Below are 25,057 nucleotides of genomic sequence, written 5' to 3'. Positions count from 1 at the left end.
TAGGAGAGCAGTCTCAAGCCTATTTTGCTAGCAACGGAAGAATTAGTCATATCAGTTTAGCACATCCTTTGCAAGCTGTTGCCCACAGTTTTGCCCACTTGGGTGACATATGACATGCCAAATAAGTGTTTGTACCTTAGATGGAATAGAGGATTCTGAGTAAATATGAAAAAGTGAAAGTTTGACGTTACCAATTTATCTGACTTCAAATGAAAGATGATCGGTCAAGATTCACTCTCATCCAGTCACACTCATGCACACACAAACGTCACAGCCAGTCACCAATGCAGAACTTGAAAATCACCATGGTAAAAAGGATAAAAAACCATCTTCCATTTTACAGTGGTCTGCAGAAGACTGCGATCAATCCAATATTCCAACCCCCATGGCAGGAGGGTTGGAATTAGATGATCTTAAGGTCCTTTCCAACCCTAACTATTCTATGATTCAATATTGCCATGTGAAATAGTGCAGCTACACAAACCAGAGAAAGACAAACCAACTACTTTGTTACTGGGTTACTTCCAGATATTTTTTAAGGTAGACTCACAAAGCCTCAGGCCTCTCAAGGAGTAGTAATGATTAACCTACAGCTATTTTTCTAGATCCTCATGGACATCATTACTCCAAGTCTTGATGGAGTAAACCGTGACATTGCAGTGCAACATACAAAGGAGAGTAAAAAGAACAAAAGGGGTTTAAAATCTGGGATAATGACTCAAGAAAATTAATTCAGCAGCATTGCATTAGTATTAGAACCATACTGCAAATATACTCACCCAGGACTACTATGCAAAACTCACTTCCTCTTATCTTTGACGTACAAATAGCAACTACATAATCTGGTAGCTTTTGCTGATGCTTCATTTCATTGAGAGACCTCAAGGTCTCCGAGATGCCCTCTGCCAGTGAATTCTGGGTTACAACCACGTGCACAAGGTCCCGGGATACACTAGCGATTAATCTAGCAAGCCAAGGGAGTTGACCTGGTGACACAGAGACACACTGTGCGCTCATTTGCAAGGATCGCTCTCTCAGACTGAACTCCTGCATAGCTTTCAACATGATCTGCTCGAATTCTTCCCTCAGGGGTATCTGGTCAGGACCTACATTGGAAACAAACAAACAGAATAACAGTGTCTCATATCAAAATGTTATTGAACCAGGAATAATCATGTTTGTCTTGATCTGACAAGCCCCTTTACCATATTTTTTACATTTACAAAACCCACTGAGTGGATATCTACCCATATGGCTTATTCCTGTTTGTTCATATTACATTCTTTCTCCTACCATCTCCCTTTTTTGTTGCCTCCATATGTTCTTACAGAAGAAAACCCAAATGCTTATCCTCACAGTCTAATCACAGCCATGCAGTACGGTGAAGCCTGTTAAGCAGCCTTTGTTTTGCTTTTCCTTATCATGCATAACAGTAAACTAAGTATGGCTGTAAAGAAACGTGTTTAACCTCTTCTTCTCCTTTAGTTAAATTCAATTAATTTAGCAAATCTTCAAACTTTTAATGTAAAGAGGTATACGCAATTTTAGATCTACGTTCCCCAGAGTTCATAAACTGTCTTGTGAACTTGAATTGCAAAACAGAAATATAAGCTACATTATCTCAGCATCAGTCTCCAACTCAGCTTCAATTAACATTTCACTCAGTAATATTTGTCTCATTGTCAAAGACACTGAGGAACAGATAAAAATTCACGAACATAGAGTAAAAAGTAACCACAGCTTAAATTGCCAAGATCTCATGTCAGTGCCAAAGGAGTCAGCTTCAAGCTTTAGCAGCTTTCTTTTCTATGAATAAAAGGGGAGGCTTAAATACCAGAGATATGTGAAATATTGGTTTTGGTTTTATGTTTGCTTTCAGGGCCAAAGACAAAAAGGGCAGTGACGAAAAGGAAACAAAGATTGTGTGAGGAACAGGGCAGGGAGTGGGTAAACAACCCATAGCACAGAATCTGTAAAAACCACCACCTGTGTCATTTTGCCTTTCTGAGAAGCAAAATATGGAGAGTGTCACCATCCAATTACCATAGGATGGTACGACAAGTACAGACTTGTAAATGCAGGGCTGTTTTAATTTTCGATGCAAAGCAAAAGGTTCTGCAGAGCCTCATTTAATGCAGCATGGACATAATTCTCTCTTTATAGGTCTCCTTTTTTGAAATCTATTTTGCTTTCTAAGAAAGCATCACACATTCTAGGTCTTTGAAGATCTCAAGCCAGAAAATACAGACATTTATTGACAGAGATTAATCTTCTTCTGCAGAAATAAAAGTTTATCTACAACACATCAACCATAAAGAAAAGATGTTCCACACTAAAAGAAATCAAAGCAAGTTTTTGCTGATTGAAAGAGGCTACAAGCGTCATCATGAATCCAAGAAAATCAGAATAATTGCACAGATGGAAAGAGTTCTGTATCAGAGAACACAGAATTACACTCAGATGATTTATAAGAGAAAAGCTTTCTATCAATCAGTATCGCATTCTTCTGTCTGCTTTTTTTATCTTTGCCTTTATCTTACTCTTTTGCAATATACTCTGGAAAGAAGGATCACTTTTTAGCCCTACTTTCTCAAGACTGAAAGAGGCTCACACAAGTGAACTGTTCAATTATGCATGTACTTGTCTCTTCTCCTTGTCAAAAACTTCAAGCTGGCTGCCCTCCAATCATCTTTAATTTGCTTTGATTTTACAAAATGGGATAAAAGCTACAGTTCAGTGCAACTGTCACATTTCCAAGAGTTTTAAGCTTGTAGCAATATTCAAACCAGCAATGTTTTGATCCCCATGCTCTGCAGAATGTTTTTAGAATGTTTTTATTTTTCTCCTCATCAGGCTTTTTCATCTGACAGTGCTGGAGCCCATCTTCACATAAGGCCAATCGGAAAACTATTCAGCTTTACAAAGATAAGGACAAAAGCCGAATTAAACACCTGCTCATAGGGGAACTGCTTTAGGCTGAAGGCACAGTGCTCACTAGGCACAGATCAGCACCACTAACTTTGCATGAAGCCTCCTTTAGTTTGCAGCAAGCATAGACTTGATGCATCCATCTCAGGTTGGATTTGCTCATCGAGTGTGGTTCACTGACACAGTAAGTTTCAATAAAAAGTGTATTTTTAATTGGAAATACTGCATCAGCTGGCCACATGTGTCTCTGGAGGAAGTTTGCATGCTCTCTCTATCAGTCCAGAACTGTGTGAAGTAGCTGGTTTTAACATGCAGATTCTATAAACTTTCCAATGAAGATGAAAACCTCAAAAACAAATTTAAGCTCACTGAGAGAAAGGCAACAGAAAACCATTTACCCTGTAAAAAATAAAGAAACCCTCTGTCAGTTCTAACATAGCATCCAATGGACTCTTGAGGCACAGAATGATAAATAAGGCAAACGGGTCGCCGAGAATTACAACACAGGATGGTCTCTTTCCTGTCTGTTACAGTACTGCATCGAGAGAGAAGAACAAAGCATAAGAACCCATGGGTGAAACCTGTACAGAGCACATTTGCTCCCAAATTATACGGTTGTCATCAAATGTGCTTCTTTTGATGCATTTGCACATTTCACATCACTATGTACCACAGGTGCCCTGGTGGAAACCCGGTACGGGAAAAGCAGTGTGCTCTTCACGGAAGACATTTCACACTCCTCTATGATAAGCAGCATCCTTTCAAATACAGAAGTTAAGACTCAGACTGCTGTGAGAAGTTTCACCAAACTACCCTGCATTATTCTTGAACTTCTAAAACCTTACTGTCAACACTGCTGCTTTTTACTCTAAGGTAGAATAAGAGAATAAGAGAAACCAAATGTGGTTTGCTGGTTTGCTCTCAAACTTGCAAAAAGTCCATTTCAAAACACTTACAAGAATGAGATATTCACTGAATCACTTCCCTTAGTACGAATAACAAATGTGGTTTTCATGTAAACGGTGCTGTCACCAAAACAATGACAACATCACACATCTGCCAGCATTTGTCACAAAACTGAATAAAATGGACCGAGTGTCCTTAGAAAGAGCTGTGATAACGGATGGTTTGATACCTAAGCAAATGTGTTATCTGCATTGCAAATCCATTTCACAAAGGTGACCTGGTCAATCCCCATATGGAGAGCAGAAGCAGCATCGGCCCTTAAATTCACTTCAGTCTGATGAGCAAAGTAGCAAAGTCACACACGCTAGATGGAGCCACTTACCTCTTTTCCAGGCACTAAAGTAGCCAGAAAAGTGGTTCTGAAACTGACATAAGTAAGGTGGGGAGAAAAAAGGACAGTCACAAATAAAGACGAGTGCTTACAATAAATTGCTTACCTAGTTGGACGAGATACTGAATAGTTAAAAGTATCATATTCTCCACACTTAGCAGCTGACCGCTGGTCAAACCCAAGAGATCCAAATCCTTGTTTTCCAGCTGTGGAATCTTGTAGCAATTCACCAGCAAGGGACTCACAACAATATCACCAACATTTCCATAGAAATAAGGTAAAGTGCCATAACCTTTGAGAAAAGAAACAAAAAACCCTCAGAAATTCACAAAATATGCCACTACATGAAGTCTTGCACTATGTATACATTTCCAAATTCTTCCTTAATGTTATCTTGCAAAATATATTGCATCGGTGACTGTACTTGGCATTATAATTGCTTACAAAATAAACGAGATAGGACAATGATCCTTTGCTGTATTTTACAAGTGGTAACATAGATTTGCAAAAGCTAACAATAACTGGATACCATCCAGATAATAATTATTGTTGTCCAAATGTTGATGAGATATTATCTACTTGGGTCTTACCCTGACCTTTAAATACAGATTCTCCATAATATAGTGTACAAAAAAGAAAAATCAATGGAAGCAAAAGTACATTGATCTTAACATTATAAAAGCAGCAGAAGTCACATTAGCATTGATTCAGCCACTGTGGCATTGCTGTGATTGATTTCACCTTTTTGCCATGTTTCCGTTCTTTTTCCATAAACAGGTCAAATAAATATCAACAACTAAACATACTGTTCTGGAAGGTAAAGCTCAGGAGCACAGGCTAACTCTTCTTTTCCTTGAGAATGTTTTTGTTTTAAAAACAAAACAAGATTTTGCCAAACCCATCCATTTGGGTCCATCTGGTTCTGTACTATTAATAGGATGCTGTATTGTGGGGCCACTAACATTTAGCCTAAATGAGGACTTACTGGCAGCTCTCCAAGAGCCTAAGGGCTGCATTCAATTTGCACTTAAGCTGATGACTGTAGGCACTCTCATCTTCATTAAAGAAGTGTTTCTCTGAAAACTGTTAGAGCAGCATGCTAGATCTTTAGAATAGGCTTCCAGAAAACACTAAGCAAAACAAGCCAGAAGCACACCCTGTCCTTGATGGATTTACTTATATAGAGTAGAAGGCACTGTTAATTGTCTGGAAATTGCGTGTGTAAGGATTGTCTGTGCAAGTCAGGACTTGGAGAACACCTTCATTTCTTCAGGAATAATAAACTATTCCATGGATTATATTGATAGGCATGTTCCGTTAACGCTGAAGCTTCTTTATACAACCGTCGGTACTATGCTGAACTGAGGAGAGATTTAGAATCAACTCCCCCCACCAAAAAAAAATAAATTACTCATCAAAATTTTGGCAGTACTACCTGACCAGTCTTTTGTTATACAGCATGCCCAAATAGCTCAGGTTAAAAGGGATATTCACATTATGAGTTGCACTTTTGAAGTAAAAGCAATGTCTTTCAAAGGGTTAATAATGTAACTTTATACATGATTTTAAAAGCCTGATCTGTTATCTCACTTGCTTACAAGTGAGATATATAAAAGACAGAGTTAGCATGATTTGCTTCTGCTTAGTCAGTCTGAATCAGTTTTCTGGTTCTCACGCAGAATCCCTGGGCTTCAGCATTTGGACTATGAATGCTGCAAGAAATATTTGCTTGTTTTGTAAGTTGTTTACACTGGAAAGCTGTTTTCATCACACGGTAATATTTCTATTCTTGGATTTTACAAAAATCTCATTCGTGAAAAACTTCAATTTGGCCAGAGGTTTTGGACAGATCTGACCTAATCGTGACCTGTTTGCAAATCAGGCTCTCCAGGGATTGCCTGACTTCCAATTTTAAATATTGAGCACCTAAACTATCCCTGACAAACTGACTTTCTATTGTAATGAATGCCAAAACCACCAAAACACGTTTTCTCCTAGGGGAGCACATATTTGTGCAAAATGCAGCATTTGATTCCCCAGTGTAAGACTTACCTATCAGAATCACTGGTCTGACTCCCGAGTTATTCAGCAGGTTTTCAGGAACTATTACAGTCTCCCCTGCTGGGATGGGTTGAGGCTGTAAAATTCCAGTTAACACGGATTGAGGAACTGGGGCTGACAAAAGAGGCTCTATAAAATAAAGAGAAGCTTCCATTACTAAAAGGCTCATACTGTGATTTGGCCGTATGAGCAAATAAAGAAAAAATTGCTGCAGATCACTAACTGTAATAAAATTCAAAGGTCTCTGCATTTCCTGCTATAGTTTGAAGTAATTCAAATTAAGAGCCTATATCCTCCTGTAGTCCTACCCCTAAAATAAAACTTATTCTGACCACTGTATTGTTGGTGGGAATGAGAGAGGAGAACACAGGTTTGAATATGCATCTTTAAACAAAGCCAAGTACTAAGCCAAAAGGCCACCTCTAAGACAGAGGCTACCTCTCAATACTGACTCTCAATACAAGGGAAGACTGCTCCGACTTCTGATCTAGAATATATGTAAATAAGAAAAACAAACAAGCCAAAAATCTCAAAGCTGTCCTCAGACAGTTGCCACAAGGACAAAAATTAGGCTTTACTCATGAAAGAGGAAGAGAAGCTTTTACAAGTTAAAAGAACTCTGTAATCAGGTTTCAGCATGAGGTCTGCTTTAGGAGTTTCTCAGGCTTCACTTGGTGTTTGTAACAGATTTTTCAAACAGTACCATCAACAGAAAAGTATAGAAGGCAACATGAATGTGTGCATGTGTTTTAGGGGTGAAAATTGTTTATCCACCAGAAAAAATACTATGAAAGCCATAGAAAATGGAGTACACAGCAGAGGTAGTAGATTGGTGGAGATAAACTCAAGGAAAAGGGGGAGATTGCCTTACATCTCACATCTTCAGCAAGTCTCCGAAGCTAGAAATCCCCAAAAGATACAACTGACTTGAGGTGACCAAGTAGGCAGGCCTGCACTACCATGCAACCCTTCTTCCTATGATGTATATCTCTCAAAATTAGTTCCTAAATATCTCAAAACCAAATCTTCAAAAGCAGAGTTAAAAATACACTGTGCATGTTGACAAATCGGGTTTTTTCCTCTTCCTTGTACGTTTATTCTCTCCCTCTATATATACAGGAATAAGTAACTGTATATTCCCCTGTACAAAGTATGCTGAATCTCTCAACTGAAAAGTGCTCAAATAGTGAGCGGTTTTATTTATAGTTACGTATAAAGAGGTATCTACACGGATATTGATGAGTATTCACACATACTTGTAATTAATCCTATTTCATATCATGATGCTACATAACCCTCCTACAGCTTTTCTATGCACAAAAGACATCACGTCTCACAAAGTCTCCTCACATAGTTTCACTTTCCCCGTGTCCCATCTTAAGATTATGGCAACACGCACCAGGCAATGTGTGCTTTTCTGGGGCATCTGAAAAACTTTCCATGCTGTCCTTAACTACTTTAACAAGCTTAGTTATGTTTTCTGTGCAACACAAGAGCAGCAGCACGGGGCTACCAGTTCAGGTGAGGACAGTTTTCTAGAAACAACATCTCTGTATTAGTCAAGTTTTACCTGTTCTTGCTGCAGGCCGAATTGTAGGAACAGGTACTGCCAAACCAGGAGGAGGGACTGGGGACCCCGGAGACCATCCCCGGTGACGTTTCTTTGGTGGTCCAGAACTTGACATTGATGCTGAGAAGGAAAATGAAAGCTAATTCTAAACCCCATCCCCCAAATCCAGCCCACGTTTCCATTTCATGTTGGCATTGAGCTGATAACTTGTCACAGAGCATCAGAGGTTTACACCTAAATTTACATGAAACCAGACTACTATGTGAAAAACGTTGTTACCTGTGTCGAAAAGTACAAAATTATCATTAATGGCCTTGTCAAAAACCAAATGGATCTGTAAAGACCGAATTGCAGAAACAGCTATAATGGGAAGAACAAAATCACCAATTTCAGGCTCAACAGCCAGCGCTGCTTAAAATAAAAGAACAGAGAAATTTTCTTTACCTTGGTCTCCAGCTGCACAGCCAGGACTGGGAGATGTTGAGTGAGGCATTGGCCGAGAGACTGTAGAACTCAATACGCTATTTCTTCCTCCATTAGCGTTTCCATTAGCAACATCAGTGGCACGCAGTGAAAGAGGAGCTGAGTATAATAAAATACAGAGTGTGTGGCTTGAGACAATCTTGAAAACAAACAAACAAAATAATACAGCCACATGGATACACAAAAGAACAGGGCAAGATGCGTGACTGAAAGACACATACTCCATGGAAAGCATGAAGTGTACTTGGCAGAGAATAATTTGGGCATAGGCTGCAAAATCCTAACCTTGAAATGAGGTCTCTGGATTTCAGGGTGGGGCAGATAGGCAGAAGAAAAATACCCAAAGAAAGCCCACCAAAATAAACTAGAAAACTGCACACACACAGAACGGTTGTGTAGTTCGTGACACGTTTGTTTAGATCCTGAAAACTAAAAGAAGCGCACAGTTGATTCAGCTTGTAAAGATTTCTAAGCCACTTCGGCGCATCTGTATATTTTTCCCCCAGTTGTCTGTGTACTGTACACAGCAAGCCTGACACCCTGGCAGAACCATTATATCCAGGTAACAAAATGAAACTACAACAATGGAGGATTGCCAGCTGTTATTCTCACACTCCTGAGCTCCCTATGCTCCAGAAGAAAAAAAAACAATGGCACAAACTGCATAGAGAAGACATGGAGCCCAGTGGGGACTACAGCTCCTTGCCGTTATCTGCCAGCTCCACACGGACTTAGCTCCCAGGAATATATTCCAGGAGCAGCAGTAGGAGATTTGCAGCTGGTTGATGTAAGCTGCAACAGAAAGCATTTGAACTGTGGGTATTTGGCTTAAAGCAATGTAACGTGGAACTCTCCAGCCACAGTCATCCAAATAAATACAGGCACCAGAGCCTCAGGTTGCCAATTAGCAACATTTAAATAACATGACTTGCCCATTGATGTTCCCCATTTTTACTCAGTCAGTGATTTGGTATGGACAGAGATGGTCAACATGGGTCAGTTACAGAAGTGGCTGTAATGGTGGGAAGTAATTTCACTGCAAGATTACAGAAGTATGGGGGGGAAAAAGGTATTTTACATAAAGAACCGTTACTGATTCATTAGGTACACCATAATATTATGTACAATAGCAATATAAATTGTATAAAATAGCAGATGTAATACATCATTATAAAATTTAATGCTCATGTGCATATATTAACCAAATAAATTTATATTTTTTCTTATTCAAGCATACTTCCCTGTAGTAATTTTTTTTTTTCCATAGGAATAACCAGCTAAAGTAATAAACAATCAGAAGATCACAACAGAGAACCACTGAGGGATTTAGATACCACAGATCCTAAGTTATTAAATACACGATACAGAAATGAATAATTAAAACAGCACAGATATTAAAAACTCCTTTAAATGTACGTGGAGGAACTATACCTGCTACAAATACAGAACACCACACAGCTCTCAGTTACTGAGGCAAGAATCAGTGTGATATCAAGAGGTGACTTTTATGCTTTCTTAGATATCTTAGGAAGTGCAACAAGGGGTATGACATGCACTTTTATCACAATGTCAAATCTGAAAGCCAAGATGAGGCTCACTTTCGGGACAGTAATGGCCATGAAAAATTTCTGTGCAGAGGACTGCAAGAAGATGAGAGTTTTGGGGAATTCTAGTGAACATTTTCCTTTCCTTTTTCCACCAAAATGATGACTCAATTATTTCTTGGCTGTTAAGACAGTGATTTCCATGATAGCTGAGAGCTATCCTGGAAAGCAAAGCTGTACCTGCAGCAAACGCTTTTCCTACGAGCTGTACTGACAGAGCCAGAGGTTTCACAATGTTCTTGTTCCGGGATGGGTCTTGAGTTCCACTTAAATTAATAGCAGAAGATGATTTTGCTGGACTGAATACCGAAGAATCTGAGAAAATAAGTTGTTTAATTAAGTAATGATTAAAACAATCTATATACGTGTGTATATAATTTGTATTATATAAACAGTCACACACACTTATCTAGACTCACCTATGCATGTAATAATAATTTATATGCTCCTAAGAATTCACTATGTATTGGTATTTTTTAGGAGTCATAACAAACATTTAACTGGGTGTTCCTATAGATTATTATAATCTACCGAACCCATGACTGATCTCTTCCACAATACTTTGCATTCCATACACTCAAAAAAAATATTTTAACTGTAGAAAGCACTATCTCACTGCTCCTCAAAATACCCCCTAGGATGGGCAAGTAAACAGTTATCCCATGTTACAGATGAGAAAGTGAAGGAAAGAGATACATGACTTGCTCCCAGCAAGCATAGGAAATAAGCACTGGAATAAGTTGCTTTAGAAGGTTGTGGAATCTCCACCACCTGAGATTTTCAAGAACAAGCCGCTCAACCTTTGATAGAAGTTTAGACATAGCTGAGCTTGACTTAAGGCAGAAAAAATATCAAATGTTGTAAGGAGGTTGTCCTCCTTACAACACTACTATCTATAAGGCTGTGAGAACTGTACATCCATTTATAAGTCTGGATAAGAAATGAAGGGTATCTGAGCCCATACTCTTGGAATGAATTAACAAACCGCAGCCCCTTTGAGCACTTTACCACGTCTGAAAAACGTAACCTCATTTTCTAGTTGGATAAACAGAAGAACAAACCATAATTGTTGCCCAGTATAAAACTGTAAATTAGAAACAATTCCAAACCTCTCAGCATGTAGGTCCCTACTTTAACATTTAATATCAGCAGTTTACTTCAAGAAAAATTAAATATTCAAATGACAATACACTGACAAATCCAGATTCTTTTAACTGGAGTGAAAAAGAATATTCACTCAGCATCTGTCCAGAAAGTAGTCTGCAACAAGTAGGCAAAGTAAGTTAAGTTCACCTACAGATGTCCTAATAAAACAGCCAGCTAAAGAAAACAGAAGGCAAAGACCAACTTGATCTGCCAAATATATTCATCCCCAGGCCACACACCATTTGGTGAAGGAGGGTGGGGAGGAGAGTCTGCTTTGCCAGACAGAGTAACTGAGAGGGGAACAAACACAGAAGTCTTTACTGCTGCTGCTCCACCAGAAAACCTTGTCCACATTCACGAGAATTATTCTGAATGCTGAACAAACCCGACCACCAGGTCAGGGGCTTTGAAGAAAATCACTGATCTCTCGTTAAACATGATACAGCAAATAAGTAGTGCTAAAGCTTTCCTCAAAGCAAACTGTCCAGGTGCCTAACGCCCTTTTAACACCTGAATTAAACTTTTCCCTTTCATGTGCCTGCTAAAATTGAGTTTTTAATACTGTTCAAGGTTTCAGCCATTTTTCATTGCCAGTTACCTCTTCTTTGCAACAGAACTGCATCTTCACACATCACCATGAAAGGTGAACCTGACACCTGTCTACAATGTCATGGCCACACCATACCGTCAACGTTAACTATGGTACTCCAGAATTCCCTTGTGTTCTGATTTCTATCATGAAATTACCATTTCAGCACAGTACTCTGAGTGTGCTCATAACTGCCTACCTACAGGCACCTTCCAGAACTTGGAGGCCAAACCACTCACTCATTTATAAAGGTGGAAACCAGAAATACTGACACAAGTTTACAAGTTAAAAATGGGTGTGAGTTGACAATAAACTGAAAACAATTTCAGAAAGTGACTTGCTAAAAAGTAGTCCTGTTATAAAACAACCAAGAAGTCAACTCAAAGTACAAACAGCTGTTCAGAGCCTAGGAGAGAAAAAGTCAGACCCCCATCATAGGTGACACATGTCAGAATTCACACCACCAAAAAAACGTGCTCTCCCCCCTTCTCCTGGTCACAGAGGATTCATATATATGAATGTGGTATTATCTTCACTAGAAGATAACAGCAGGAGACAAAAAGGTTTTGGCAACCATGACCTAAGAGTACAAACAGTGACACAAAGAAACACCAAGTAGACTGAAAATCACAGTGAGTGATAAGGAAAAAGCAGTATATAAAAGGTGTATCTATTAACTTGGCAGGTACAATAGAAGACAAAGCTGTGTAAATATTGGATCACTTTTTGTTTCAAATAAATAGGTTCTCATGCATCTGCACAGTTCTCATGCCAGGACCTGGAAGCCAAGGGATCATGCAATGAAACACAGATGTATTTGAATAACACTCATTTAATTTTAATGAAAGTCTAAAGCATATAGCTTCCTAAACAGCGACAGGGGTGACCACCTGGGGAAAGCATCTCTGAACATACGGATCAGCAATTACAATTTCGTAAGAATGCATGCGTTCAGCTTTTGTTTGTTATTCCTTTTTAGCATACTTTGAAAGTGGAAGAAGTGTTTCAACAATCTCAGTTCTGTATCTGCATTTCATACTCCCCTAGAGAAACATTTGTTCTGGTACAAACGATCAACCAATTACAACAACTAACAAAGTTTTCTCCTGTTTTTAATTTTTCAAGAAGTAGCACAAACAGACACAAAACCATACAACAGCACAGATGGAGCTGCAATAAAGCAATGAGGAAAAAAAAGCTGAAAGAAAAGCACCTTGGTTATTTGCAATAAATAGATAAATGAAATTAAGATGCTGCTTCTTTGTCTGCCAATAATTGATTTTTATAGTTTCTCCTTGTTTAAGTATACCATTAATAGCATTATAGAACAGTTATAAGATACATCTTGGCTCGCATAACACAAAACCACTGTATGCGTTTGGGGAAAGTGCTATTCTAAGCACACCCTTGTGTGAAATAAAACTTAAATAAATAAATAAGCAAATAAATAAAACTACCCCCCCAGCCCCAAAAGGAGATGATTTTCCTTTTTGAGACAAATAGCCTAGTCTATAGACTAAGTAAACACCTCCCTAGAAATGTGCAATTCAAGTTTTTTGAGATCCACAAAATAATTAAATGAAACCAACACAGGGAGGAACAGAATCAAATGAATTAACCAAAAGATCCTTTAACACTTTTTAATCGACTACTCCCATGAGGACTAAGCTAACCTTCAGCTTCACTTGTGTCTTAATCTTTCACAAAGCAAATTTTGAAAGGCATCTTCCCTGCTGTAATCTGCACATGGTTTGAGGTAAATACCCAGTCATTTGCAGCATCCCTGAACCACCAGTACCTGAGGTAACTTACCACCCCCAATGGTTATCTTTATAGCACTTTCAGCTCCTACCTGTCTGAGTGAACCCTGATTTGTATCCATTAGCTGATCCACCCTCTGGGGTCGTGGACGGTGACACCGAAGGATTTGGTTTAGCAGAGAGGCTAACAGCAGATGATTGCCTGCTTCTACATTCTGCAAACGAAGCAGCTACAGTACATATTAACAAGGCCTGCCTTCCAGAAAGAAAGTTCAGCAACACGGTGGTGAAAGGCGACAAAATGTTAAAAGCAAAACATACAGCACGTACAACAAACAGCAGCAAATGGCAGCATTCAGTGAAAATATGGCTCTCGCAGTTTAGTCAACTTTGTCTTCTAATTAACAAAACTTCCCTGGGGGCCACTCAGAGGGCCAGGCAAATACAGACCAGATGCTGCAAAATGGCAAGAGCCCTCGGTTTGCAGCTTCCAAGAGATTTGAAGACACTGGACATATCCCAGGAAACACTCAGCGACTTCTGTGGCACAACCTTTATACAAACCATCATGTGTTGGCCTTTAAAAGGAGAAATTGTGCTGAAACCCAGATTCTTAGTATGCCTCCATAAAACCTTCAGGGAGATCTCAGCGCTGTGACTGTCTGTCTGGATGAAAACTGAGTTGAGGGAGGAGAAAGTCACCTTAAAAATCACACATTAATCTAATTTTAAAACTGAGATCTAATCAGGTTTTGTTTGAAGAAAAGGGAGTATTTAAAAGCATTTCTCTTCTTCTAATTAGACCTTTAATGAAAGTAAAGGGTGGAGGGTTACCAGGTGGATGGTAGCAATAGGGGGATAGAGCATATTGAAAAAATGCCCATGAGGTCAATTCCTGGCCAACTTCCTAAACTTTCATGGGTCCTCAAAACACAATCAGCATACAACCAAAAGTGACCCCGGTAACTGCCTCGTTACTCCTGACTGCATTTACCAGGCCAACCTCAACTGCATGAGCACCAGGTGGGGTTTTGGGAAAAGGATTCCAAAAGTACATTAAGGTTTCCTTTTTCTGCATCTGGAACTTCACTATCAAATTAAATCTTTCTGTAGTTTTGTGTGAAAAATGCCGCTGAAATACACATTTACTCTAAAGCTGTAGTTACTTATACTTGTAGCAGAGAAAAGCGGCTGAAGCCAGGATCCCTTTGAACCACTAACTGATACAATACTATAATCACTCATACAGCTCAGTGATAACCATCTCTTTCTGGTGTCATGCTGCTATTCACATAAGGATGTGACTCTTCAGATGTGTGTCAGTCCTCCTGTGGAGCTTCTCCTTTCCTCACATCATCCTCTCTAGAACAATAGGCACCAGATCAAGCTGTCTTTACTGAGTGAGACCATAGCTGAGGAAGGCAGGCTTTCTGCATATACACCATCTTAGTAGACAGCGAGTAGGTAAACTATTGCCTCCTTGAGTCTTTGCATGGCTGTAGCTCCAAAAACCTGCATCCAGCAATAACAGGCCCCATGGCTACCTTTCCTTTGGGTCACAAAACATAATCTCTTTAGCACATAATATTGCACAGGCTGCTGTACTGGAGGCTAAGTCCAAGTGTAAAACACACTATAAATGGCACTAATATGCAAGATTTCTCATCTTTCCCCGAGATCAGTGGCCTGAGCTTTCTTAATCTTATAGCGTGCTAGCTATCCTCAGGCATTAGACATACTGAATTGCACCAGCTAAGATGAATATCAGTGGAAAGACAGTGTTGGAGCCCTGGCTGTGAGTCATCTTGCTTCAGGCACAGAAAAGAAACAGCAAACTGAGCAACCTTATTTCTTCTTCCAAGATGGCCGCACATCTTAAGACGGGCAGACTTAGGGTTTCTACTGAAAGTATGGGGAAATGGAGGAGGACTATTTACAATTGCACGGTTACTATTAAGACCTCTTTAGCAAAATCCAGACTTCAGTGAAATCAGTGCAATAATGAAAGTCATCTTCTACAGTTCCTTTTATGCATACATTTACAACAGCAACTTTCAATTTTTCATTCAACATCACATTAATATAATAAAAATCCCATAAGTGAATGGGCATCTTTATTACCTTTCCAGCAAATAAGGGGTCCCTTTGACAGTACACCTTGTGAGCTTCTTACTAGGTAGTACTTTAAGTGCTTCTGCTTCTTTGGCTGAGTGGTTAATTTCAGGTTGATATGATTAGAAAACTCTGTGAAGTACCGAAATCCTCTTTCTCCACAGCCTATACAATTCCCAGAAAATCCTGGAAGAATGAAGCAGAAGATATACAGAGATTAAATGACTGGTACTATCTGCAAAGAATAAGGCTATTTTAACCTACCTGCATATCCAGTTCAGAGCTACTGGAGGCCTTCAGCCAGGCAGCTTCCGTGGATGTACATTCACAGTACGTGTGTGTCAGGGAGCAGCCAAACACAGGCAGATTTTAGTCTTAGCTTTTCTGAAACTTTTCAATCTTTCTAGATCTTATTAACTTATGCCAAAATCTTACCACCAATTTTCTACTTTACACAGTGTAGAAAGGAATAACTACTTGGCAGGGGGAGAACTATGATGCCAAACTAGGAAATTTCCATCAGAAAAAAAAATATAATTCCATTTTTCTACATTTAAAAAGCCGTGAGCACCAAGCTGCATGCATCTCTCTCTCAGAACAGCGGCTAATCCATAGTAATAATTTCATGTGACTAAAATGAACCTTAATGTGTAATAAATTTTCACTGAGACTCATTTTTACAAAGCACTTTCCAAGAGAGCTGGACCTTACAAGCTTCTTAAAGTCTTAAAAGCAATCATTTGATGTCAAGATTTTCATGGCAAAAGTTAGGAGTGCTTCAGAATGTTGTTAAAAACCTACAACCTCTCATGAAAGTAACAGATTCAGGAACAAAGTCTGTTTTTCTGCAATGTTTCCAACATGGTTTCAATAGAGTTGAGTTGAGGTCTGGAAGATAGGGTCCAGACTGAGGATTATAAGCACTCTTGATTGCCAGTGCCATTCACAACCATGTTAATGGGAATGTTCTGAAATGGGCCTGCCTTAAAATCCTTGTTGTTTGAATAAGCCCTCTACTATCTAATGCTGAACAATTAAACTCTTCTGGCTTGCTTACTACTCCACTCATCTCTGAATTGCTTTCAACCCTTAATGAAGAAATACTTTATATTCTTTCTGGAACATGGATAATTATTTATAATACAGCTGGACAGATTAATACCAAGTAGAAATGCCTTAATTTTGTGGTTGTTTGGGTTTTTTTCCCCATTTACTGATCAGTTCAAGATCTCTAACAGAACCAATTTTCATCCTCATGACTATCATTATTTTCAACAATGCCAAGCACTGTGGAGAACACTGGTTCCTACACTCACCTGGCAACCAAATTTGTAGTTTTATTTAAAAAATAAATTCAGTCCTTTTGACACAGTGCATTTTCTGCAGAACTCCTATTAATTAGGCCATTATCTTTAGCCTTAGTGTGCCTCATTATCATCTTTTACCATCATGCTGCTGAGGATTCCAAGAAGTAGATTATTTCATCCTATTTCTCATGGAACTAAATCAGTTCTCCTCTTCTGCCTTGCAACCCACAGGAACTATTGGTGCCTTTCCATAGCTGTCGGAAACAGTCATCAGGGTCTCACAGAGCTACCAAGCTAATTCTCTCCCTACAGGTACTAGTCATACATAGTCATGTTATTTAAATATATGACATGAGCAATGCCATAGCAGAGATGTGAGTCACTAGGCTCGTTATGAAACTATATCAGAAACGGTAGATGGACACAAAGCTGAGGGGTGGGGGAAGAAGGCTTACCAACAAAGCCAAGTAGTACCACATTTAATCAGTCTAAATACCATATGTCTGTCTATCAGATAGTTCTTATTGATCAGTTCTTGATACCTCCCCTGATCAGTGGGGGAGAAACTTCTCTGAGGATGACAGTACACACCAGATAATCCCATAAGCCCACAATTCCGACTGTACCCAGCAAGGCCGTATCACCCCACAGCTCCTATCTAACTCAGGTCAGTGGGATTTCTGCCTTAGGTGCAAAAGTTTACAGTGTTTAATAGCATATTAAATAGATTTAAGGCAGAAATAACATTAAAGCACATAAGTACAAAAATCAGGTGTTTTCAACAGTTATGTTAAAACATTGCTGTTCTGGACCAGAATTTGAGGAGTGTGGTTAAATCAGGGTATTTATGTTTTATTGTAATTTCTTCCCTGTTGAAAGGTCTTTCTGAATATGTGCTAGGCAGCACGATGGCTGGAGGGAGAAATGAGACAGCAAATTCAAAACAGGCTAAAGGAGCCAAAATATACTAAATCACTTTTACTAGCTTGTTAAAATATGCACTAGTTGTAAGCCAGGCAGGAAACCTAAGTGCACATATGCCTGTCTTCAATCACCAAGAAGCATTCTTGTATTAAATTTTAAAGCTCATAAACATAACCAATTATGACGTAAATGTGGGGTTTTTTCCCCCACATACACATTAGATTTGGAGAAGTATTAGATTTTGAGAAGCAAACTGCCCTCAGAGCTCCTATTGAGAACAATGTTCCTGGTGGAGCCAAGGGCAGAGTTTGTCCCTTAATCCACAGAAAAACAGATAGCTCATCTTCAATAGTGGCATGAGCAGATTTCTTCTTAAATGAAAATGCTGTAAGCATCAGTAGAGGTAAAGAGTACGTGAATAGTTCACATTTAGATTGCCAGGACTACAATTGACTTCTGCCTACACAGAAATCACCAAGCTCTGATTGCAGTTAATTGTGGAATCAAGGACTTGTTTTAAAATGGGCTTTTAAGGCAGGTTCAGCTACAGATCTAAATTTAATAAAAACAAGCCTCTCCTCAACATATTTCTAACTGAAGGTCATTGGCTGAAATGACTTCAGATAATTCTGAACTGACCTTTTTCTCTGAATTATTACGGCTTGAAGAAAAAAAAAAAAAATCTCTTACCTAAAAGTGCATTTTTTCCATGATCATCTGGCAAAAACCGCTTGTCAACAGCGCAGACTAGAATGTGCTCAGGAAGGTTGGGAGATTTGGCTCCTACTAACAGGAAGCCTGCTGGGATATCAATTTGCTCCATGCACAGAGATACTAACCGTAAATCCTTGCCTGCTTGACAAAAACCTACAAAACAAACCAAAATAAATGATAAATCTTCAAAAGATTTCGTTTCATTTTCTTCTTTTTATCAGTTACAGAAGTAAATGGGGCTTCACAACCTGATGTTGTAACTGGGGGGTTTAATATATCCTTTTCATGGGAAACAGAGGAAATTGAGATAGCATCTCACCAGATTCACTAGCTCAGAGTTTCAGACACAACAGATTACATTATTTTAAAGGGATCCTGAAGACATTCAAGCAGAGGAAACATGTAAGTCTATAAAGACCAGACATCAAATGGCTCAGAAACTCAATTTTTGAACAAACATTCAAAACAAGAAGAGAAGTTTGTGATTGTGTAAGAGAAAACAGCTCTAAAAACACACAAAAGAGTTATTTTTTCTTTGCCAAGTTTTAGTTCACAGTCTTTTCAAGATTTTGTCTTTGTTGTTTGTAACAGGCTGGCATCTGTACACAAACATCACTAATTAATACAAAGGAATGATAAAAATTGATGACTGAAGTTTAGTACTGCCTACTAAAGGAAAAATATTTTAGAATTTCTTTTTTGTCTATACATTTTAAGAATTCCAGCAAGTAGAAAATTAATTCACTGGTTTCAGAGCTGTACACCACGTTGTCTGTAAGTTTCCAACTCTCTCTTGAAGTCTCAATGGACTGTATGACTTACAGTCTCTGGTTAGGTTTTTTTCCCATCCAAATATACATATGCACACAAAATAAGAACATAACCTTGGTTCTTGTGCTATTGGTCAATGTAGGGCTAAAGCCAGCAGCAGAAGTCAGTAAAGCTGGAGACTGAAGTGAGCTGTTGCTGTTCCATGTCCTGCAGCAAGTATGTGGCAGGCTGAGACACACAAAAAAGCACAGCCAGGCACTGCAATGGCAAACTTGGGAGCTCAGCACTCAAGATGAGCACCAAGCATCATGGTGGAGATTTTCAATGGCCTGGTTGGGACAGCATCTATGCAATTATGGGACCTCTAGAGGTCCAGCTGGTCCAATCTTTTGCTCAAACCAAAGCCAGCTTCAAAGTTTGATTCTTTTGATGAAGTAAATTAACAACATCGTAAGACTCTTCCATTAGCTCCAACAATGGACTTACAGGGATCAGAATCACCTGACACTTTTTTGTACAGCTCCACGATATTATTTTTAGTGAGTAATTTGTACGTTTAAGCAAGGAAACAACAGGTGTGAGAGAAAACAATAGTCATGTGGCTTCCTCCACAAGAAAGGATACGATCACATCAGGCTTTATGACTTCCCTTAGGCAGAAGTCAATGAAAGCACTACCAAGTTTTATTAAGAACCAGACTCTTATGTTGTGTTCCCCTCCAATTCTCACTTCTCCAGCTGCAAGATCAGTGCTACAGTCAGGCTTCACGCATCTCCCAGCAGCTGAACCCCCCACTCTCATTTCAGAATATCCAAAGACATCCTACATTTATCCATTGACCATCTCTCTTTTGCTACAACCGCAGAAATACCATAACATAGACAACACGTGCATGGATCTGCACAAATCAATATTTCAAAGTAAAGAAAATCATAATCACATTAATAAACATTTTTGTTAAAAACATACCAAACTAAATTTGAAGTTACTGTAATACCCGTTAAGACTTCAGCTGTTAATGTACATAACTTACACTTAATTTAAAATATTATTCAAGTAGTCCATAGTTGCTATAGAAATTGTAAGGAAAAAAAAAAAATCAAACCATTGGAGAAAGTCACTGACTGAGCAGGTGGAAATACAACATGATCACAGCTTAACCAAGAGCCACTTCAACCATTATTAACAGTTGTGTCTGCACCCTTTTACTAAACCCCATGGTTTAAAGCTTCAGCAAAAATGGTGAAAGTTGTTTCTTGTTTTATCTCAAAACTGTACCAGGCAAAGAGCATGCACAAAGTGGAATGCATGGAATCAGCTAGCATGAACTTCCTGGCAAGCAGCAGCTTGCTGAAAACAGGGTCTGATACAGGCTCAGTCTTGTGCCTACACCCACGGTCTGCTGAACCAGTTTTTGGCAGAATAATATCTTCAGTTATTCAGTCAGCTCAGTTCCAGCAACAGCTCATTTGAACTGAAAGCTCTCTTGGATTAGCCCCTTACACACACCTTCCAGCCAGTGAACTAAAATTAAGTGACTCAAGTTTCTATTTACAAATCAGTGGACTATAACAATAATTGACCAATAAAAAGACACATCAAAATTTATTCTTTTCTGATTAGATGCATTTTCATTTTAGCATATTAAACTCTTTAGAGTGTATTCCTTAGAAACACACTGATCCTAATCGAATGGAGGGCTAGGTACCAGGCGAAGTGTTATCTAGACTTTTCAATGTAATTTAGAAACATTGCAGATAGATCTAGAAACAAAACTCCCTTACATTCAAACCAGAATTTACTTATTCAAATGTTCATGCTATTTGGGTATCACATCTAGAATTTTCAAAAGTGGCCTTAAATATTTAGGCATTCAGGGAAACCTGAGTAGCTGACGTGCTTAGAAAATACCACTCTACATCTAGATTTAGAATAGAGAAATTCCCGACTGCTGACAATGTTGGCAAACAGGAAATCTGTAGACAAGCATTTTGAAACAGCAAGTGCTGTAAGATCTCAAGACAGATTTAAACCTGTACATTCACACAATTACTCTTTAGCCTTGTCTCTGCCTAAAAATTTTCAGGAAATGCCCAGAAGCACAAATGGTGACCAAGTAAGAGGCTTTTGAATGAATTGTTAGCAACTGCAATACGAGTACATCAAAGAAAGCAGGATTCTTGTTGTCAACATTGTTAACAGTTATGTTTCGATACAGACTTCAGAAAGAGCACACAACATTGAGACGAAAGCAAAGATTTGGGTATTATCCAGGTTAGAAGCATAATAACTTCAGCTACACTTGGAACAGCTGCAAATCACCAATCTGCATGAGTCCCCTGGGCAGAACGTACAAGAAAAACACCATAATATCTTAACAAGTTTATAAGCATTATCAGTAACATAGCAGTACCCATGCATCAGTACCCTTAGCAGATACTGATGTATCTCAGCCTATTATCATAGGCACCAGCAGCCTCTTACCTGAAAGACTGTTGATCTGAATATTAGTATTAGTATTTCCTGCCATTTAGGATATATAGGAGTATACTATAGAAATGCTACATCCTGCCTAATCTGGAAATAATATCTAAGATTTATACCCTGAATTGTCTCAGATCACTACATGTTTCCTTTCTTCCTCCTTGCACAATCTCCTCTGGCATCCTCCTCTGCTTTGGCTGGCGACATCTCTGGATCAGAGACTGGCCAGCACATGCCTCTGTAATGTTCAGGCTGTGTTAGAGAGGAGCCATAATTACTTTTCTGCCTCCGGGGACATTAGTCTGGGGGCTCTGATGTCATCCAACCAGCTCCTGAAAATCACAAATCTTGCCAAAATTTGCTGCCTTGAGGATCAATACCTTTCTGCCAGAAACAGCAGAAAGCAGTCACCAGCTTTCCAACAGACAGGCAGCAGAGCTCACAGGCATCTGCTGAAACTTCCTTTCCTGAGAGAGCGAGACAAGTAACAGGGCTGGTACTAAAGGGCTTCCTCAGGCTCCCCTAGTGCAGAACAGAAAGGGATCCCAGTGGGTGAGCAGCAAGAAGGCGCAGCACATACAGGCCCTCAGAGCCTCCAGGGGCTTTTCTCTTATTTAGTCAACAGCAGCAAGAAGAGAGCCAAGGAGGGCTGCGGAGCTTAGCCAGGTACAGCTGGGGCTCCCTTCCCTGAGGGGGTATGGATAGAATGCCAATCTACTTCTGAGCAGCGTAACTCTTGAATTTTTCTTTAAAGGCATACAAATGGTATACTTCATTTTCCTTCTTTCCCTTGGCTTTCAGGGCTACAAATCACTCTTCTGCTTTTTAAGTTCCTGCTGCTTTTTAGAACTCAATGAGAAAGTTCCACCCAAGAAACATTGATTTGGAAGCACGTAACTGGTTGTGGAGAGAGGAAGGAGGGATTCATCCCCTTCTCTCATTTTCTTTTTCCAGCTAGCAAGCAACACAGAGAGCCCAATCTTATTTTCTTTCCTATTTTGCAAGACTTTGCGTTGATATTATGTTAGAGTTAACTATTTCCACATTAGGAAAGACAAGACATGCTGTCTCTGTACAAGCAGAACTTGTGCTGCCCATGCTTAAGACTTAGAACATGCAAAATCCATTACATTTCATAGCTATTCATTTATAATTGAGCTTGCACCTAATTCTCTGTGTCAAGCAGCACTAACAGATACAAGCCTTAAGAAAAGAGAATGGCACTTCAGTGTCACATTTACCTGTGTACCTTCGATAGACCTCTAACTATGAAGAGCAGAAAACTCTCAAGCCACTAAAAGAAACCAACTTCTCTTCACGAAATTGTTCACCAATATGTAATTATAAAAAGAAAATGCACAGAGCTGAGCTGTTGCATTAAAAATAATCATCTTCCCACAGGATCTCAGCTTTGTTTTAAATAAAGATCAGGGACTTATATTGTGATTAGAGATTTGCAAATACCAAGAGCAGTCACACACACACACAAAAGAATACTGAATAGCTTTAACAGACATTATCTGCATTTCTTTGAAAGAAAATTCATTAATTTTTGCTTCTGAGAAGCATTCTCCAACATCACTGCATTGAAATTAATCCAGTCAAGTCTTTCTGAAAATGAAAATGTATTCCCAGAATTGTCAACACCTAAAGTGCTGGAATCTTCTGAAAAATGAAATCTGTATATATTTTACCTTTCTCCACAAGTAAGAAGTAGTTTCAATGTGGGATACCAGGCCTTTGTTGTACTGCAGTAAATGAGGTATTTGCATAAAGAATTAGCTTCCAAGAATTACATATGAATTACTCGTCACTGTCACCCGCTATTGTAACTTCACAATAACTGATCAGGTGTTAAGTACCTGCTTACCTAATTGCTTTTGAAACTACTTTGGCCCTTCTTTAAACATCAGGTAAATTGAGGATTTACTAACAAAAGAAAGGTGCTACTATTGTGTTTCCCACAGCTTGCATAAAATCGTATTCCACAAATTAGAAACAAACTCTTTTAAAGCTACAGCAAACAAATGGTTCAGAACTTCTTCTTGCATTATTTTCTTGCCTACCTGATGTACCTGTATGAAAATGAAGAATTCTTTTTCTTGAAACCTTATTTTCATGGAAGGTGTTAAGTTAGTTCTAAAAGCTTGTGTTGAGCAGCAAAAAAAAAAAAAAAAAAAAAAAAAAAAAGCCTCTGAAAATAAATGAATCTCCTGTGACAAATAGTAAGGATCAATAGCAAACGCAGTTGCTTTTCCCAATGGGCTGACAGGGAAGTGATCTAGTACTTTGGCCAACTGAGAAGACACAGCCAACAAACTGTAACTTGTGAGGCACCGATTTTTTTCACCAAAGAATAAAGGCATCAGGATCTACTTTTTCTGCACCCATGTGACTTGACAATTCCGCCATCTGAATAAAGAACAAGTCACCACAGAAAATGATAGGATGATTATGACACACATTCTGAATTCAGGAAAAGCAAACAGCATAGATACTTTAAAAAGGAAAAAGTTTTCACCCTATCTTTGTTAAAAGGTGGGAGACAGGTTTTACAGCAAGTGGAGCTATGAACTGCAGGTTCTAGTACAAATATTTTACTCTTGGATAAGCAATTAAATACGTGCTTAGGTTAAAGTATTCAAACACACAGTGACTTCAGTTACTCTATCGGTCATCTTCAACATTTTCTTAATGTTACTTATCTTCGTAATTAAATAACTGAGATAAGAGATGTAAACAAAGGCAGCAACCCTGTGTACATCTCTGGAAGAGCATATTCATGAGATGGAAGATGAACTATCAGATTAATATCTTGCTGAGATACGGTCTGCAGCGTAAATGTTTGGGAACCCGGGTGTTTTAAACACTTACATAAAACTGTCCTAACAGATCATTAGCAGTATTTAAAAAAACATTTTCTCCTTTCCTTTTCCAGACACAAAACCACTTTTCTTCTAAATCAGTTCCTTCAGAACAATACTAGAGAACATGGAACAGTTTGCATGTGGATGGAAGGTCACCTCTCAAGCAAATACACAGAAAGCTCACAACTAACATTTTTGTCTGGATGTGCAAGTGCAACCAGGGATCACTAGAACGTGTGTATGAGTCTGAGAAAAATCTCCTGATGTCATGTAAAAAGCTATTTCACAATCATATACATGATGGCCTTGGAGCCAGATAAGGTTTTCAGACCTACTCGAGCTACTGGCAGGCTGGTCCAGGACTGTGACAGCAGCAATTAAAGAACACTAAAGCTTTATAAAGATTTTATGCATCCATTACACTTCTGCAGGGCCCTACT

The 25,057-nt window shown here is 38.9% G+C and overlaps 1 protein-coding gene across 4 annotated transcripts in view; it reads right to left on the bottom strand.

Annotated features, from left to right (window-relative positions):
- Nucleotides 1–25,057, bottom strand: part of GREB1L (GREB1 like retinoic acid receptor coactivator) — a gene marked incomplete at both ends in the record, with an annotated part of 57,808 nt that overhangs the window by 30,689 nt on the left and 2,062 nt on the right. For 2 of the 4 annotated variants that reach the window (XM_080611100.1, XM_080611101.1), the window contains 9 exons: nt 780–1,106; nt 4,332–4,517; nt 6,278–6,415; nt 7,857–7,976; nt 8,301–8,438; nt 10,124–10,258; nt 13,531–13,653; nt 15,560–15,736; nt 18,472–18,648. In XM_080611100.1, the coding sequence (XP_080467226.1) occupies nt 780–1,106; nt 4,332–4,517; nt 6,278–6,415; nt 7,857–7,976; nt 8,301–8,438; nt 10,124–10,258; nt 13,531–13,653; nt 15,560–15,736; nt 18,472–18,648 (1,521 nt within the window). Of the gene's footprint in view, nt 1–779; nt 1,107–4,331; nt 4,518–6,277; nt 6,416–7,856; nt 7,977–8,300; nt 8,439–10,123; nt 10,259–13,530; nt 13,669–15,559; nt 15,737–18,471; nt 18,649–25,057 lie in introns of all 4 variants that reach the window. The other 2 variants (XM_080611099.1, XM_080611102.1) reach the window with 2 other exon arrangements.

Source organism: Psittacula echo, assembly GCF_963264785.1.
Source record: "Psittacula echo genome assembly, chromosome: 2".
NCBI lineage: Eukaryota > Metazoa > Chordata > Aves > Psittaciformes > Psittacidae > Psittacula > Psittacula echo.
Note: the sequence above shows the minus strand (reverse complement) of the source record. Positions and strands in the feature narration are given on the sequence as shown.